At 45.8% G+C, this 19,375-nt stretch overlaps 1 protein-coding gene and 1 long non-coding RNA gene across 3 annotated transcripts; one reads left to right on the top strand and one right to left on the bottom strand.

Moving 5' to 3' along the window:
* The first annotated feature begins 669 nt into the window (after nt 1-669).
* Nucleotides 670-12,947, top strand: LOC120321815. The gene is made up of 2 exons (XR_005561536.1): nt 670-1,064; nt 10,949-12,947. It is a non-coding gene; the product is annotated as an uncharacterized LOC120321815 (long non-coding RNA).
* Nucleotides 12,913-19,032, bottom strand: LOC6536647 (zwei Ig domain protein zig-8). Of its 2 annotated transcripts, none has more exons than XM_039375763.1 (6): nt 18,574-19,032; nt 17,758-17,886; nt 15,133-15,501; nt 14,293-14,550; nt 13,339-13,611; nt 12,913-13,293 (listed from the first exon to the last, which is right to left on the bottom strand). In XM_039375763.1, exons 1-5 carry the CDS (start codon nt 18,647-18,649, stop codon nt 13,418-13,420), a joined length of 1,026 nt encoding a protein of 341 aa, XP_039231697.1. In that variant the 5' UTR covers nt 18,650-19,032; the 3' UTR covers nt 12,913-13,293; nt 13,339-13,417. The 2 variants fall into 2 exon arrangements, with proteins under 2 accessions (XP_039231697.1, XP_015047867.1); XM_015192381.2 differs by having other exon boundaries at nt 12,913-13,276; nt 18,574-19,031.
* Between the last annotated feature and the right edge of the window lie 343 nt (nt 19,033-19,375).

Below are 19,375 nucleotides of genomic sequence, written 5' to 3'. Positions count from 1 at the left end.
GCGTGTGCGCTCGACTAAACCGTTTAAAAATGGATGCAAATTAAATTCCCTATTTTGCCAAATGGAGGTGGAAAAGTTTTTTTTTTCGCAACAGCGGAAACGACAAACAAAAGCATGTCGATGGCTAAACAAAAAACCACGTGGAAATTGGGAAAATTTAGTTTGTGGTCATCCGGCCACGGATCAAATATTCATTGCAACCCGGACCTTGTTGCAAATCCACGAACCACCCTCGCTGGCATTTGTGTGTGTGCGTGTGTTGGTGTGTGTGTGGGCGTAATGGTGTGGATGTGTGTTGCATGTATTTACTTCGTATACAAATATATCATCCAAGTTTAAACTGCCGCAAAGGCTAAGGGCAATTGCTTTTGACAGTTATGCACAAATTTATGAGACAAAGTGCTGAGAATGGCGGTTGTGTGGTGGATGGGGTACAGGGGAATCGTGGCATCGGGGATTCCCCGGTGGTTGGGTCCGGACTTTAATTGAGTGAATCTAAGTGTGCTCCACTCGCCCCCCCACACACACACACATAAACACACTTAACCTTCTTTTCCCAGAAGCAGGCCGCCCCATCTATTCGCATTCGCACACGTGGACATCTCGAGGTGAGGTATCAGAAATTACTTACAATTCAAAACAAACTTTTTTGGCGCACAGCAACCTAAATTTGTAAGTCAACAATGGGCGTGAGAGAAGCAATCAGGGGCAGGAGTGGCCTAAGCGTTAGCCCAAAATCCGAAAATGTCGCAGTGAAAAACTTGTGGAAAGGACTTGCGGCCAAGAGGCACAACGGGCAAGGACTTCACGAACTGCAAAAGTGAAGAAAAATTGTGGAAAACTTTGGCTGATTTCGCCCAGTGCGCTTCATTTATTTCAACGATTTGTTGCCGGGACAGGCCAGGAGAAAAAGCAGAACCAGAACCAGGAGCAGGAGCAGAAGCAGGAGCAGGATTGTGTCCAAAGAGCAGCTGTTTTACTTCTTGATGGGTCCGCAGAAGCACCCAACAGAGAAATCCCCTCCAGAAATGCCCCCTGCCTCACATTCTGACTTTATCGCTTGAGTAAGTTGCCGCTGCCTTCCGTTTTATAATATTATAACGTGCGTTGTTTGTGCTTGAACAATTTTTCGGCGTTACCTTCGCCTCTGCTCTTATTGGAAAATTGCAAGTTGTCGCTGGGTGGCAGCAACAACAATGGACCAAACACAATCACACACACACACACACACATATAGGTGGCAGCAAACTTTTTCCCAGGGGGGAAGTTTGGGGACTTTAGAGTCTAGCTTCAGCTTCAGTTGCCGTTTCAGTTCCAGTTCGAGATGGAGTTTGAGTTGGAGTTTAGGTAAATACCTTGCAGATTCTTATTTGAGTTGCCCCGTTTGAGTTGTGTTCCAAGTTTGAACAAACTGTTTGCGAGAGGTTCTATGGGTGTCTATGTGAAGGGGATGTCATTAGGGGTCCTGCAAAATGAGTGTTTGAGGCCATTCAGGCAGCAGTGGCAGCTACAGCCAGCCTCTATCGCCGCAACTATCTGCCAACAAAGATGGCCAAAATGTCGGCCATTTCGCAGAGCCAACAAAAAGCGCACAATTGCAGGGTTTATCTTTGCGGCCATCGGCCAGGCACTTGCTTTTTATTTCGCTCGCATTAATTGCAAACTTTAATCGCCACAGCAGCTGCGGCTATTTTTAGTCAAAGCTTTGGCTTGAGCTACCAAATAGTTCAAGTCTTACTGACTAATTGGCCTAATTCCCTTGGCAAAACACACTTGTCCCTTGTGCTAAGCAGCTTCCCCAGTGATTGATTCACATTATTGCCTATTGAAGTGTTGTCAATTGGAGTGTTTTGGCAGTTTAATGAATGAAAACATTTTGAGGGATTTTCTTTCATGCAAATAGTTTCGTCAACTACCTAATTGGATGCCTAAACAGAAGGTTCCTATTGAGCTTACTAACCATATTTTGAAGAAGCTTGATATTATTAATCAGAGATTTTATTGAGCCTGCGGCCATTTATGTCCTTTGGCTTGCCAGAAGGTATTAAGTATGTCAGTGATTTAATCATGCTGAACGGAATCGATAATCCGATTGATGCATGGATTTTTAAGTTGCCATTTAGTTTGCTATTATTAACATTTACCTGTGTTTTTTGCCCACTTTTATTGTTGACCATATTTTTTTTCACAATTGAGTGATTTTTGTCCATTTTTCTTGCATGTAAAATTTTACATACATTCCGAAAAAATATTCACTAAGCTGTAAAATGAGGAAAATAAATGTGAAGCGGTTTTGAGCTTTTTCATGTAAAATTAATTGCTTGAAAAATAACATTTGCTTTCTGTAATGCATATCTTTTATCTGAAATACTTAATGAATATATTGTATTTCATGGCGAATTCGAGGATTTTCAATTTCTTTAAGAGCCAGTGGACTTGAATCGCCTGCAGTGGCTGAGCGATCATGTAAAGTGGTGCAATTTTCGGCGGTTTGCCCAGTGGAAGTGGTCCATTTGTGGTTCCGTTTATTCAGGGTTCATTCACTCCATTCACCTTCGTGTTGCAGGACATAGAACGAAATAAAAGTGGAAAAGGGGACAAATGCATGCATAGGCTGCAGCATTTTCGTTTACGCTGCTCCTAATTTTAAAGTATCCTTCAAGTGCTGGTCCTACAGCCACGCCCCTTTCACGCCGCCCCTCCGCTTGACTGTCGCTAATGCCGTTGCTGTTGTTGTTGCAGCTGCTGATGTTGTGTGTGTGCCGTTTGTGTGTGTTTGTGTGCGGCAAACATTTGCAAAAAGCGACACACGCTGCAAAACTGCACAATGAAGCTCCATCCCTTCCCCCCACCGCCGCAGTCGCCCTTTTCCCCCCTTCCCGCCCATCGCACATTGTTGCCGCTGCTCCTTGTTGCTTAACAAAAAGCATTAACACAATGCAGGCGCAGCATGACGGGGCCACGTTTCGGGGCCACATCCACATTCACATCCACGTTCACGTACACAGCCACATCTACAGCAACATCTACGGCCACATCTACAGCAACATCTACAGCCACATCCACATCCACATCCACATCCACATGCTCATCCAGATTCACATCCACATGCATACTTGCAGCCAGCGAGTTGCAGTTGCGAGTGAAATCGGGAGCCAGTGGGCAGGAATGGCAAAAGGAGATGCAGTGCAGCAGGAGTGGCAGGATCCTCCACGCGGGTCGTGTTATGTACCGATATTGTCGTACGTAGAGAATATGACACCAGCAGGCCACAAACAGAGGAAGGAATAAAGTCCTGTTTACCGACTTGCATCTACTTAGTGCACAGCTTTCTAACTTTCAAAAACTGTTGCCTACTTATGAGGGCAGCACGAGGAAGACTGGGCTGCAATCGTTTTGAACAACTGTTGCACTCACTTATAACCTTTTAAAGATACGATATATTTAACTTTAGTTACTGTCCATAGTATTTTATTTCTCGTGTGCAGCTTGTATGCAAAAAGCTTTAACCATCTTTCAGGTGGTAGATAGCCAAGTAATTTTGTTCAGCATTTGGTTGCCTGTCCAGACTTTGAAATCCAGGAATTTATTCAGCTGTTATCCAGGAGTACATATTCCATATTCTTCATTGGCATGCACACATATTCCCCTGCACTCCACGACTACCAGGTATTAATGTAATGGCGAGGTTGGACGCGGGCATGGGTGGCGGGGGCAAAGTGAGAGTGCAGCTGTTGCCGGTGGCGTTGCGTGGGACTTCCGCTGAAATGTAACCACAGAACAAGAGCCCGAGGGCAAGGGGCACGGGGAGCCGGCTGGGAGAAACGCCGGAGATATAAAGAGTCCCAGCGGACGGACTCAGATAAATTTGCAAGTGCACCGAGAAGAAAAGTGCAAAGTTTGAGTCCACCTGATGGCACTAAAGACCCACGATGAGTACCTTTTCATATAAAACACTTTTTAAGTCGAACGATTTCAAAAGGTTTATGAAAAGTAGGAAAAGTTATCAAACAAAAAACGTCGAGGGCGCAGACGGATATTAAACTTGCAACTACATTATTTTTGCAGATTCCCGAGCAAAATATTCATCATAAATGATAGGAAATGTCAAGTAGTATGACGTTATATTTCTATTTGCCTTAGACTTCCGATCCGAGATCCAATTAATACGATAATCCGTTTGAACAACAAAACAACCAATTAATCCGTACATCCTCGACGCTCAGTGCCATTTTATTGACCGCAATGAAACATGTGGAAAACGCTCAAGCCACAAAAATGCTCGCATCGAAATGCACCATCAATATTTGAATTGAACATGATATTTGAATATTGGACTCTGGAGTGCCACTTCAAAAAATAGAGTTGTATACCAGAATTGCTCACCTAAATCCTGGAAAGGATTTTATCTCTCTGTATTTTCATGACAGCCACGAGCTGGAGTCCGAGGAGCTGGAGAGTTGGGGAGTCGGTGAGTTGAGGAGTTGAGGAGTTGGGGCGCTGGCTGCTGCAAAGGGTAATTGCTAAGCAATTACCTTCTTGCCAAGATTAATGGTCATGGAGAAACTTGGAAATACTGCCGCAATGCTAACAATGACCCCAACACATGACAGCCTGGCTCGGATTCGGTGCAGGATTCGGTTCCCAGCTCGGAGCCCAGCTAAGTCGGGGATTTCACCTTTTTTTTTTCATTTTCATTTCCATTTACTGCCTTTTTGTTTGAGGCATGAGCCATCCCATGGCCATGGGATAAATGAGGGCGGTACGGCATTAATTAGATGCACAGTGGGCGCGGCAGACGCGCGTGTGTGTGTTTTTTGCTTTTCACCCGCTGCAAAAAACACGTCGAATTATGCAAATTGCTGGTGCTCCTCTGGCAATTGGCGGGAAAAAAGGACAAACACAGCTGGCTTTTTCACTTTGCGACTGTTGTGTTTTGCGTTCTTTAGCTGATTTCCAATTTGTTGTTTTGCTTACCCACTCGCTGGCTGACCTGCATCCATTTGGAGTTATTTCATTCTGTTTTCGTAATTTCCACCGGATATATGTACTTTCAGGCATATTAAACTGCATTCCCAATCGCAATCCAATCCACGACACCGCAATCAACACCGCCGAACCGCCTGCTGCATTCGCATTCGCAGTCGCAGAGTCACAGTTGCAGCAACGGAATCGGAATCTGCGGGGGAATGCCCCCATGGTTGCCCACTGCGCTTTACATAAATTATATTTCCGCCGGAAAAATTAACATTTTTATGAATTTCCTTTCACCAGTCGCGCATTGTGGTGTCGGGCAAAAAGTATAAAAAAAAAAAAAAACAACGTGGAGAATATAATAAGAGGGAAATAACCAGGCAGCGAAACGCAGTTCGCCGGAGTGGGCGCAATGTTCAGGGGGGCGTGCCACTGCAGCAGGAAGAGGAAGAGCCACCAGCAGAAGCAGCCGTACGCACACTGGCGCCAAGTTCTCGGTTCTCGATTCTCAGCTCGCTGTTCGCAGTTCTCGAGGCCTTTTCTCAAAGCCAAGCTCCCCAGTGAGTGTTTCTCGCTTTTTTTGTGGGCCCAAGAAGGGAGGGTAAGGGGGATTGCCATTAAAGCGGCAAAATGGCAAAACTGAGAACTGAAAATGAAATGTTGTTATTGAAATTGGCAAAGTTTTATGTGCGCACTTTTTACATAGAAATGCGGCCATGACTTGCTGCCGAAAAATGCTCCCAAGTCATTGGCTTTGCCTTTTGCCTATTTATGCGCGCCGAGCTTGGAAATAAAGCGATTTGCCTCACTTTTTTGTGGCTTGTGTTTGCCGTTTTCCATTCAGCCTTTCGTAGTTCGTATCTCGTATTTCGTATTCCTCCTATTTTTTCTAGTGATATCCGCACATTTGTGCCAATGTGCCAGCATTGCGTTGGTGTAAAATGGCACAATACGCCAGCAACAACAGCAACGGCGAAATAAAGTGCCAGGAAACACATTTAATATCTACGCATAAAAATGAAAGTCTGGCAGCCGGCAATGGAAGTGACCAAACGAAGCTGCGACAGCGGACGTAGCAGCAGCAACGCAGCAGCAGCAACACGCAGCAGCAGCAGCAGCACCAGCAACAACAACGACAGTAGCAACGCAAAGTAACAGACAACGGACAGCGGGCAGCGGTAGAAAAAGGACATTGAGCCGGCAGAGAGAGAGAGAGCAGAAAGGACGATGTCGACGTCGTCGGTTGAAGGTCTTGTTTATTACGCTCGCCTAGCCAAATGCATAAATTTACGGACCGATGCGTGCAAACTGTACAAACTTAAAAGAAAAAAAGAAATGGAAGCCAGGACGATGAAGGAAAAGCGGCAGGAGCACAAGCAGAAAGCCGGAGAAGCCCGAGCTGCAAATGAAAAAGCGCCGGCGAATCGGAGCAGCAGCATCAGTAGCAGCAGCAGCAACAGTAGCAGCAACAAAATCCGCAGCAACAGCAACATCGTCAGGAGCTGGAACAACTTCCAAGCCAAAGCTTACATGCACTGGACAAAAGAGGAGCGCAAAGGTGGCTGCGTGTTGTACACGTACACGTATTTAAACAAGTGCGGTCAACATTTTAGCACATGAGGTGCCGAAAGCTCAATGGTAGTTAAATAAAACAGTGGCCATTATCGCTACGTGGTTTCCATAAGCTGTTAAGCGCCATGTCATGAAGATCTTTTTATGACTTTGGGAAAACAAGTTGATTTTAAAGGATATCTCCACACATTACCATATTTTGCAGAAATGTTGCCTTCATCAAAGTAATATATTAATTAATCAGTGGAAAGGGGTCATTGCCTCATAAAACATTTAATTGATAATTTGTGCTAGATTTTGACACAGCTCATCATACATTACTGCTATTCTCATTAAGGCCAACATTCGATGGCACACATGGCGTATACGCAATGTAGGCATATGCTTAAAAGCCAAACATTTTGTTATTAAATATATAACACATGAATGCTGAAGCTTACAACGCATAAAGCTTTCTAGTCCCAGATAAAAGAGATTGGAATATTGATTAAAAATACTGGACCCATTACACCGGGCTAACAAAATTGGGTTGAAATTCAATTTAAATATTGATCAAAAAGGCGACTTTGCATGCAAACTATTTGCCTGAGCCCAGCTGTACACAAAAATATCAATGGAATGTGTGCTCGTATACATACTTGCATACTGGAAATTCAATTTTAATTTAAATGCGAAACAAACACAATCAACAAAATACGAGTGTAAGAACCTTAAAGCACACACACACATACATAACATACATAAACTCTGGCAAACTGCACCTAATGGAAAAAGATTAGTCGAAAGCAACAGCTATTGTGGGGTTTGGGAGGGATATTTGCATAAACCAGCTCGTATTCAATGTGTAATTCCGATAATTAAGGGAAATCCACACCAGAATGCAGAATACCAGGCAGGGGTTTCTCTCAGTGCAGCTTTGGGCCAGGCCAAGCGAAAGAAATTACGCAGAGGCGAAAGAGATAAAAGGGCCGAAAGTGTGCAAAACAGGGCAAAAGGCGATCGAGGAAATGCAACAGAAATGAGAATTTATGTTTATGAAAATATTTTTACCCCAACCGCCATCCGCCATCCGCAATCCGGCCCGAGCTTATGAATATGCATGTGAATTGCGGGAGAGGAACGAGGAACCGAGAAACAGGATGCGGAAGTGGGTGGCAAAAAGCAGAGCGGCAGGCAGAGCAGTCTGCAGTCGGCAGAGCAGGCGGCTGAGCAGTGACGTTGAGGTGTATATTTATTAGCAGGCTGTGCACAGGAAGCTGCTAATGTGCTTGCCGCTTTTGACTGGCAGGCGGTGGGGCAATAACTGCCTAATGGTCCGTCATTTGTCTCTCGGCAAATGTGGAGCTGGCGGGGGGATTTGGCTGGGTGGTTTGGAGTATGAGGCTTCATCAGCGGAGGGAATGTCACAGCCGCGTCTGACTGGAACTCATTATGCGGTGGCATCATGCAGAGCTTTGATTAGCCGTCAAGGTCTAAATTATTTAAATCCAAACTTGACTTCATCCTGAGCTTTGGAGCTTTCCGTATTGAGCTTAAAGCTGTGCAAAGCTCAGCTTAGTTATGGTATCTTTTTATGGCTAAGCTCCGCAGGACCTTTTCTGTTTCCCCGTGCTAAAATATCCCTAACCAAAGAACCCTCACCAAGTGTTCCTGAAAATCCCTTCAAACTTGAACACAACGCACGTTAGCACGTTAGCACTTCTCCTTGTTCTTCTTTGCTCCATTTTCGGGTCCTGCGGGTCCTTCATTCACTTCCGCCGCTGATGGAGATTGAGTCTCTGGTTTTGGCGTGGCTGGAAATACATATTTAATAATTCAAAGTTGACTGCTATAAAATCTCAGCGGGTGTCCATATTTCAGGGCGGTAATTTCACATTGTTCGGCTTGCCAGCCGCACGGACCAGAAGCTGCAACTGGAGGCAACTGGCAAACTGGGAAACTGGAGGCCTGCCAAGCAGGTGGGCCCGCACAAATTCCGCCTTTTTGTACCCAGTATGCGTGAGTCTAGAGGGTAGACTCGCTATCGTAAATAAGATTGCTAATGGTCGGGCTGAAAAGGCCTTTCAAGTCGAGAGTTTCACGCCTAGAAGGTCTGTGACTAGAAAATTCTTTATTGCTTTGAGTCTATATTGATAAATACTCGGAAAATAGAGTAAGCAAATTTGGAGAATTATAATCAAACTAAATATTCAAAGAATTTAACTTTGATTTTTTATTTGTACCTTAATATATATTATTCTTTTCAAAAAAGTCTTTGAAAATTTTAAAATTACAAATATTTCTAATATATTTAATATATATATTTATCTGCTTGCAGCTTCTGTTCAGGTTCAACCCTCTAATATCAAATGAGCTGCTTTTGAGAAAAAGGAAATGGAAAACCCAACCGTCTAAGTACCGGGTATCTGATGGTCTGTTTGCCCGCCACTTATAGAACGGCGTCCTAACTGGTTTTTAGTCCGGTTTCGGGATTGGCTTTGTGTTAATGTGAGAGTTTACTTAGCCGGCGCTATTTCTATTCCCGCTTTAAGGCCATTGAGCTGGGGCGCTTCCTGGGGGAAATTAACCTCTTGCCGTGGGGCAATTGTGTAGAGCAAGTGCGCCGTGCAGTTGCTCTTTGGCCCCGGTTTTGTCAGTTACACCACGTTTCCACCTCATCTGACCCTAGACCCCCTTAACCCCATATATTGCTCCATCCGCTTTGATGATATGGATCAAACGATTTTGTTTGCAGATTAAGCTACATGGTCCGACACCAGCTACTCCGAAACCAACTCCCGTGAACCATAATAGCAGAAAAGCAGAACGGCAGAACAGCAGAACAGCTGAAAAGCAGTTAGCGGGAACAATCGCGTGTCGCATGCGAGGAATGACAGCCCTAGGCCCTGTGATTCGATGCCATTCTCTGGCAATTGCCGCAAAATGCCTGGCACTTTGCACTTTGCAGTTTGCACTTTTGTGCACGGCCACAGCACCGAACTTAAATTGAGCCGAAAACAAACAATTGGGGCTGGCCAAATCAAATGGAGCCCGAGCCAGTGGAACTAGAACTCGAGCAGGACCAAAAGGACTCGTAGAACCAAGCGGGCCATTCATTATCCGCACTTTGATTTTAAAGCTAGTCAGCAAATCACTTAAATCTCCCTTGTGCAAAAGTCGTGGCCAACTTAAATCGCATGATAAATGTTTTCTTAGGCCCCACTCGCACACCCTCGAATTGCTGCACAAAGGGGTATATCGATTGGGTGGCCAGTTGGCTTACCGGGCTGGCTGCTGGGTATTTGATAATTCAATTACATGACTGTTTGCTCTAGTTTCTGGCTGCTCACTGTGTGGCTCCAGCCATCGGTTGAATATTTAATAGAATCTTTTGCATTTCTTATGTGTTTCCAAGTGTCAACGGGCTTCTAATTTGATTTATGACCGACAGAGTTATGCCCCAATAATAATATCGAGAGATAAACTTTATCCCCTTGTCCGTTGTTCCTTGTTCCTAGTTTCTTGTTTATTCCGGGAAGATGCCAAGTCCGGACTAACGATGACTAAGGCCTTTTAAATGCTGTCGAAAGATGTCATTGTTTTGGACAAACTTCGCAGTGTGTGCTTTCCGCTCTCGTTCTTGGTCATAAGTTATGCATGCCAGCTGGATGGAGAGCTCGAGGATACTTAGGGGCCAAAAACAAGAACAAGAACAAGTTGGCTTGTCAGGTCCTAATACCTGATAATCAATTGCTAAATGCTGGCTAAATAATTGATTGTCGTTTCGCTTCCCCGTCCAATCAATCAAATTTTGGGGCTCTGCTGTTATTTAGCTAATTAGCAAATTAAAAATCCCTAGTTCCGCTTCTCCACTTTTCGCCACGTTTTTAAAGAGTTTTCCTCTGCGTGCTTCTGCATGGAAAACTCATTAGTAATTAAATGTTTTCCGGCGCGTCTACGCCCCGTAGTTTCTCAACACTCTGTCCTTGTCGCTCCAGCAGCTCTCTCGCTCTCTCCCCCACTCCACTCCCTTCCCGCCTGTCCCTGTTGTCGTTGTAGTCGTCGTGTTCGCACAGCCAGCACTTCCGCACTTCCGCCCGCTGATGATTCTGGTTCCGAATCTGCTCCTGCTGTTGATCCTAGCCTCCTGCCCCCCTCCCCGCAGTCTTCATATTCCTCACTGCTTCTGCTTCCGATGACGCATTCACACACAGGCACACATATACACTTGCACCAATACTAATACCAACACCACGGCAGACAAGGCGAACACAGGGCGTATACGCACTTTCCCTACCTGCTACCTCTCTTCGCATTTCGAGGGATATGTATTATGTTCAGCCTCGGGAGCTGAAATTAATCATGATTGATCAATTGACTTTCTTTGTTGAACTTTTCAAGATAACTCTTAAAATACTTTCAGCATAATTAGATCCACGCAACTAAGGCTGCAACTTTCCAAGAACATCTACAGCCATACAATTTGGCCTAATTGGACTCGGAAAATAATGGCAGACTGCAAGGCAGCAATGAATCAAAGGATTTTATCACGAGACAACTATGTGTGCTGTGTCTTTAGTATGACAAGTCGGTGACAAGGTCCTGGTTCTTGATTGATTCAGTACTGCCGAGGTACTTCTATTGGCTATCACAGTGATTGATTCGGTAGTAAAAAGGTATTTTTGCGCTGACCCAGTTTGCGGCGCATTCAATATTGAACATTTCGAAATATAGTTCTTCACAGGTAAGAAGTATATGTGCTTCTTGTTTAAGATTATCTCTTTGCATACCGTGTAGCCAATTTTTTTGTACTGAAAGATTTTCATCTGAAAAACAAGCTTATTCTGTAGCACATGGCCTTGCCAATCCAACCCGAGGATGTAGCTCAGAAGTCCAACTGAAAAAGTCCAAGAGGTGGGTATCCGGTAGTCGCAATACTACCCTGCGGCTATCCTTTAGCCCGGCAGTGCTGTTGTTGCCCAACGCAGCGTATTAAGCCCGTAAACAAGTCTACAAGCAATGACTCCGGTTAAGGCAGCGCCAAGGGCTACGGATACGGCTCCGAAAACGACTACGGGGAGAGAGCCAGAGGCTGTGGCTCCTACTGGGCTGCAGCCCTGAGCATGATTTGTTGCTGACAGCGTCTCAGGCAGCAGGAGCAGCAGCAGAAGCAGCAGGAGCAGCAGCAGGAGGAGCAGCAGCATTGGCCGGAGTCGAGGCTGGGTTTGATTTATTTCTCGTTGTACAATTTATGAGTGAAGGTGAAGCGGCAGCAACAACAGCACCAACAGCACCACAACATCCGGCCCAAGGATCCCTCCATCGGCCGGACGCACGGCCGGGCTCAGCTCTTGCAATTCATTGGGCTGAACCCGAGAAGCGTCCTTCCAAAGGGGTCATGTTCCGGAATCCGACAGAGGCAGTGGGCTGAGTCCTGGTACGGGGACTGTGAATGTGACTGTCAGGCAGCGCGTGTTTTAGATGCGTAAGATTCCCCAAAAGATTTGCGAAATGCCGGGGGGAAAAGAAAAGCGGGCACCACGACATGCTTACGCCCATGTACCCAGCTACTCCGCCCTTCTGGCCCCCCGTTTTTTAAACCCTCTCCTTTTCGCCGGATTGTGATGGATGCTCGCCTACTTTGGGCTTTGGGCTCCAGGCTGTGCGGTTTGCGAAGATGTTCCATCTTCTCGCTGGAGCCACCAGCCACAAGCAGTCCTTGCGTGCAGACCCATTAGCGGCTGGGAACGTCTTTTATTTCAATTACCACCACCTTATGCAAAATTCAGCGAACACTTGGCAATAAGGAGATGCGTTATGCGGCGTGTTTCATCCTTGCGAGTCCTCCTTACCCGGCCATTACTCATTGTGTTGCCTGCTTGGCGGCGCCTTTGAAGCACTTGGAATTGTCACTGGAGTCCCTGCATTCAGGTACTTACTGCCAAGATATCCCATTGTGGCAACAAACTTTGTCCGAGAACTTCGCCTGTAATTGCCGTCAGACAGTGAAGCGTGGAGTGTGGAGTGTGAATTATGCACGCCTCAAATGTTTCAATTACCCTGCTCCAGGCACACCTGTCGTCGCACTTTCCCTTCCCTTCCCGAAAAAAGTGAAAGTGTTCCGGCTTTGATGCTTCGTTGCCCGGGAAGCAGGGAGGTTGCAAAGTATGTACTGATGACCCGACCTGACCTTATCGTATTTCAATTACCGCTGACACCCACAACGCACCGCCCCGGCAATTAAGCGGCATAATCCGGGTCGCAGGATGTCGGAGGCGGAATTGAATTCGCCGAAGGGAGACGTCCACATTCATATCGCCATCAATCATTGGACGAGAAAATGAAATTGCAACCGATTCATCATAATTAATCTAGATCTCGCCTATCTATTATTAAGATTAAACATTTATTTACATTCGTTACTGATTCGATTCGGATTCGATTGCTCGCTTTGGTATCTCTAGGTATGCGATCGTGTGTGAGCATAATGTATCTGTCTTAATCGCCACATAGCCAAGATGACTATGTATATAGGACCTCATAGCCAGAACATATGCACTCTCGACCTATTTACTTAATTACGTATAAAAATACTTAGAGACTGAGCCACAAAACGCAAACACAAACGTAAACAAAAACTCAATTTACATATTTACAAGACAACGCGACATCGACGTCGTTAACCTCCGCATCTAGCAATTTTCTACCGGGCTCCTCCAATGTGGGCGGTTACTGTGACGGGGGGCGTGGCCTGTAACGAGATGATGACTACGACTCCTGAGCTGATGGCGGCATTAAAAATCACCGACTTACCCGGCTCCCAGTGCTTCCAGGGCTCCCAGGACTCCAGACATCGAACATAAGTTGCCGCTCGTCTTTGGCTCGGCTCGGCTTAGCGGGTTGAGTGGGATGTGCGGGGTATGTGGGGTATGCGGGGCTGGAGGTTGGTGGGGGCCAGCAGGACGACCAGCAGGACCGCCAGGAGCAGCAGAGGCAGGGGGGGCAGGACCAGCCTCGAGCCCAGCTCGTGCTGCATGGCCGCGTGCTGCTCACTCTTAATGATATGCACAAAGACGCTGTCAGAATCTGTTGGGAAAAGGTGGCAAACGGGGGAAAACGGGGAAAAGAGGGGGTTGGGAAAATTGTAAAATAAATATTTTAAGTCGTTGCTTATTAAAGGGATGGATTTAAATATTAAAGCCGGCTTAGCCTGCACGACAGCAAGTTAAAACAATTATTTGAACAGTAACTAGCTGTTGTAATAATAGGTATTTTTGTTAAACGATATCTCATTGAATAAATAACAATAATAACTGTACACTGCTATATTTGAATAAAATTTCATAATTGAGTTTAAGCCGTTTTGCATATGCAGTAAACGACTTTTAACTCTATGCCTTGTAGCAATGGATAAACCGAAGTCTCTATATTTTACATTGCAGCTGATCACAATGTATACACTTGCACACATAAACAATTGAATTAATTTGATTTTCAATATTTGATGGTTAATTTACGTTGTTTATATGTGCGACAACTATTCGTTAGTCATGTGAATGCGTAAATATTTAATACGAGTCAGTTGGTGGCATGTTTCAAATGTAATTAACTATTTAATGAAATCGAACTTGGTTTTGTAAAACTGACAGTTTCATCTTCGGCTAATTGGATTTCAATTAAATTTCCGACATTCTCTTTAATCACATATCTACCATTTGCACCTAGTGTCCTTAATCTAACAGGGCACTCTAGACTCTAAGGACTCACTCGAGTTGTCCGCGGAGCAGGTGTAGTTGCCTGAGTCCGTGTGCAGGACTCGCGATATCACCAGGTTGCTGGTCTTCATCTGCTGCTCGGAGACCACGCGGATGCCGCCCCGCGCGGAGTCGCTAACCAGCTCCGTGTCCTTGTGCCACAGCATGTGCGTGTAGGGTCCTGGAGCCTGGGGTGCGATGCACGTCAGATTGATGTCGCTGCCACTCTGGATGAACAGCTCGCGGTTGGCCAGGATCTGGGCCTTGGAGGCTGTCAAAGAGCGACGCCGATTTCGATTAATGGGTATGTCAACAAGTTGCCTATTGGGTGGATTCATGCCCCATGCCCCTTGCACCATTAGTATTCCCAGCTCCATACCCATCCTACCCATTTGTCGTGTGATGTACTGGGCTGTTTGATAAACTAATTTGTCAAAGTAATCCCAGCTATTTGCGCCCTTGGGCTGCTGTCTAATGGGAGATGTAAGCAACGTCTACATGCCCCAAACAAGACCGCCAATCGATTGAGATTCAAAGGGGGTAATAAAACTGCTGGCACTCGGGGCTGAATTTCGATTGAATAATTATGTTGGGTCATGAAGGGGTTCGCCAATTGTACAATTTTAAGCGGATTCTAATGGATTTGAAATGTTTAGCGGTATGTACATACCGACACAGAAATATTTTAAGCCCTTCGGTTCGTTTTCAACACATGGATATTATCAGTAAATATTGCGAATATTCATTTGGGTCGTTTTTGGGGGGATTTTGTTCTATTAAAAAATCCGTAGTTCATGACGCATTACTTCCTCCATATAAGTCCAGGTAGCAATCCCTGGTGAAGGATACTTACTCACGACGACCAGCTTGTAGGCCAGACTGATCTTGGGCTCAGTGGACACCTGGCACTCGTAGACGCCGGCATCCCTCTGCTGCACCGATACGATCTTGAGCACCCACTCGTCGGAGTTGTCGATGTGCCGCGCCAGGAAGCGCTGATCGTTTGTGTAGGTCATGATGCCGATGGTCAGGATGTGAAGATCCCGTTGCCGGATCCAGGACACCGCCCGGTCGCCCAGGTGGCGCACACGGCAGTGGAGACGGGCTGTGGTGCCCAAAGCGGCAATGATCTCCCGATCTGTGGAGTTGTCGAACACGGGATCGATGGCATCGTAATTATCTGGTATCAGGTTGGACAATTCCTCGGCGGCGGCCAGATGGCCTGTAGAGCAATTAAAGGATTTTATTTATGTAAGTCCGGTACACAACGATATAAGTTTTATTGACTGAGATTTAAAAAACAAAAGATACCCCAGCGGATTCTGAATCTATGCAAATATCTTGTTAGTACATAAAAGCTTGCTATTATTACAAGAGCCCAGATATCCAAGCTGCCCATTAAACATTCCCTGGGTAGTTCATTCCAGCAGTTGTATCTGAACGTCAATCTAAACGTATTCAAGTGCATTCCAAGGGCCTGAGCCTGGGGAGTCAGGCACACAGATGGACTCAGGAAGCGTCGGATAGATAGACAGCCAGACAGCCAGACTGGCAGATAGATGGATGAATAGATAGATATGCAGAAGGACAAACGGACGGACAGACGAACGGACAAACGAACGGACAGATGGATGTTCGATTGGGCGGCTCAATCAACTAGCGGGAACGCCTCAGCTGGCAATCAGCATTCATTTGATTAACGAGTATTTGTGCTTAATTTATGCCGGAGCTTAAGCATGCACCCCTTCGCAGCCATTCCCATTCCCTCGTTTATGATCCATCGCAGGGCGACCAAGTGATTTATGTGGGTGGTGGTGCTATATGTGCTATTGGTGCCATTGGTGCTGCAGCTCCACCGCCCAAATGGCGATGTATTAGCCAACTAATGCGCTAATAATCCATGAGTGCCTAAACAAATACAAACACAAATACAGCTGTGCGTGAACTGTGGAGGGACTGGTACTACTCGATTGGTTATGTGGATATACGGATATGTGGAGTGGATAAACACACATTGATTTATAGGCCAGGATCCATATTGTGTGCGTGTGTGGTTGGGCCAATTTAGCTATCAAATATCAAGCAATAAAATGATGTTAAACACTTAATTGAAACTGTTGCTCCCCAGCCGCAAGCGATGACTATGTCGATGCTTTAGCTCTAGCTTTAGCTTTCCCATTTGCTTTTGATTTTGGCCTGGCCAAGGCACTTGAACTGAAATTGCTTTTTATGCTGGCCACAAAATAAAAAACTCCCTCACCCACACACACACACACGTTCCCGCACAACGGCAGGAAATATGTAACAACATAAAAATTTTTAATAAAAGTTGCGTATTTACATACAAAGTGCGGCGGGGTGGTAAGTTGGAAAATTGCCGGGTCGAACCGCAACCGCAGCTTCAGTGGCCATGGCTAACGCCTCTGCAGGACCTCAACCAGGACCTCAACCCCTCCTCCTCATCCTCCTCATAGTCCTCCTCTTCCATCTCCATATACCCATCATCCCGAGCTGCAGTTCCCCAAGCGGGCCCTAAACTGAGTTCAGGTGCCATAAATTACAAATGAGCAATTGCAGCTGCTCCTGGTCCCGCTTCAAACTCACTCGCAGCAGTGAGATGCGAAATAGATGGGATCATAAACAATTCCTGACAGCTGCGAGTGCAGATTACTAAATTCAGATCCCTTTTAGAGATCGGTTATCCATTAGGGAGTGCTACAGTGCTCCCTGCCGGTGGGAAAGCGAAGCGGTGAACCACATTAAAAGTTTGCAGTGTTTAATTGAATAAACCATGTAGCCAACTTTTTAATGAAAAACATATGTGTGCAAAAATAACTAACCGGAAAAGTTACTTTCCATAAGTGTAATTTAATAGCCAAATTTGCTTTAAGGGATTTGAGTAACATGAAATAATGGTAGTACAAATTCACAAAGTAATAAATTTATAAAAATGGAAAACAAACATTTTTTCAAACTTATTCATTTGGCAAATGATGTGTGAGCTTTTTTTTTGTATAGCGCTTAAGATTATTTTTAAGCAACAATTGTAACTTTTTTTAATCAACTATTATGAAGTGGCTTTCTTTTATTCAAGGCGCAATCTTTTAATCTTCTAGTTGAATTCTTTTAATTTCTTTAATTCATTATCTCAAAATAATCGTAACTAATTAAAATTAGACATTAGTGTTTTAATGTCACTAATCGCGCTATAAATAAATGTTGACTTCCTGCCCGCCTTAAAGGTGGAGTATTAATCAAGAGATCTGTGGCCAAGTGTAATCCCCGCCATATCCCTCAATCTAATTTTAATTGCTTCGCGCTCCACGATTTCCCACTTCCGAATCCGATTCCAATTCCGATGCCCAATACCATCCGCTTTGCAATTCTTATTTATTATGCCATTTCTGATGCGAGTGCCCAGTCCCCGATTGGCTTAACCCTTTGAGTGTTGTCTGATTAGATTTAAATCCGTACTCACCGAAGTATTGGCTGCTGCGCCGGCTCTGCTTGTCGACTGGAGCGGTTAATCCCATGATCACGAGCAGCGCCATAAAGTATTCCACCAACATTTCATGCGCAATTTGTGGGGCTCTCGAATTACTTATAACTGCAGCCAGGACACGAAGGACCAACGGCGAGGAGCAGGAGCAAAATGGGAGGACGACAACAGAAAAGTAATTAAAATAAATGATGGCAATCGCGGAACTCGACTCGACTCGACTCAATTCAACTCGAACCGAACCGACTCGACTCGAAAGGCAACACACAAAAGATGAAGATGAAGATGAAGGATACTCTCCACCAGCCCCGCCCACTTTGTAGCCCACAATTGTGGAGAAACAATAACTGAAAGGGATTAGGCTCTGGGCTCCGTCTTATCGGTGCTCCGGAAACCGCAGCACATTCATTTAAACTGATGACAAGACCGCAGTGCGGTCGAGTTTTCAATCACCATGACGCCCACAGGACAAGAACGAGATGAAGATGTCCTTGTGAGTGTTTGGTAGTGAGGGGGGAGGGGGGGACTGTTGGGTCGTTAGAAGGATCCTGGAAGTGGGGTGGTCGGATTCGAGCTTTCGGTAATTTCTTCATTACACACTAAGCTGTCCATTCAATTGCTTCTGGCCAGCGGTTGAGGAAGAGCAGGAGCATTTGCCTCGCCCGCAGGCAGCAATTTCGCTCTGGTCACGTTCCGATAATACACTTAATTATATTCGACAGGGACGTGGAGCAAAATGGGGAAACGGGGAAATGGGGAAACGGGGTGCTGGTGCAAATGAGAAGCAGAAGCTACCTTTTCCTATGAGCGGTCTAGATTCGGTGGCCGTGGTCGGAGTAAATGTAGCGCGAACTGCGTGCCGCCATCTCATGCGCAACGTAACGCATTCGAGCGCGTTGCGTTTGTGTCCTCTTCCGCGGGGGCAGGTCCTTGGCTTACGTAACAGCCCTTACGCTACGTAAAGAGTACTCATCCCCACACTCCGTCACAACAGCGCCAGCAACTCGCCAAATCAGTCACTGCAATGACGCGATTCCAATTCCAATTCCGATTCCCCGATTCCGATTGAGACGCCAGATACGGGATACGAGATACGAAAGCCAGCCGAGCGGGCCGAACACGAGTCACGGCTAGCGATTCCCAGAGTCACGGGTAGCAGTTCACAGGTCACGGGTCACGGGAAACAGTTCACGGGTTCCCCGAGTTTCCGGTTTGTCAGCGCTCGTTGCGTGTGTGTGGCTTGAGGCGCGGTAAACAACTGAACGGAGCTGCTCCAGCGAAACCTCCAACAATATGCAAATCTTCAGGAGCAGCGGGAGCAACAGTGTCCTTGCGCCGGCGCAGCAGCAACATGTTGCGGCAACATTTATTGGAGCCAAATTGAATGGTAAGCCATCGTGATGAGGTGGGGCGTCGGAGGGTTAGGGCCTGCTCCTGCATGTCCTTAAAGTTCATTGGAGGTGCGTGGCTGAATGTGCTTATGAAATATTTAGTAGGGTGCGTTTGATTTGTGTCACGCAAACGGCAGACAGCAGCAGATCGGCGGCGGCGACGACAAAAAAAAGGAGCAACAATGGAGCAGCACCAAGCACCCAGC

Source organism: Drosophila yakuba, chromosome 3R, assembly GCF_016746365.2.
Source record: "Drosophila yakuba strain Tai18E2 chromosome 3R, Prin_Dyak_Tai18E2_2.1, whole genome shotgun sequence".
Classification (NCBI taxonomy): domain Eukaryota; kingdom Metazoa; phylum Arthropoda; class Insecta; order Diptera; family Drosophilidae; genus Drosophila; species Drosophila yakuba.
Note: the sequence above shows the minus strand (reverse complement) of the source record. Positions and strands in the feature narration are given on the sequence as shown.

Excerpts from the sequence above, each read along its gene's own strand:
- LOC6536647 (XM_039375763.1), bottom strand. The coding sequence starts at position 18,649 with ATGAGATGGCGGCACGCAGTTCGCGCTACATTTACTCCGACCACGGCC. Across the intron at positions 17,887-18,573 it reads TAGACCGCTCATAGGAAAAG|TTATAAGTAATTCGAGAGCC; the intron begins GTAGCTTCTGCT and ends TCCTGGCTGCAG. Across the intron at positions 13,612-14,292 it reads CTGCTCCGCGGACAACTCGA|ATTCTGACAGCGTCTTTGTG; the intron begins GTGAGTCCTTAG and ends TTTTCCCAACAG.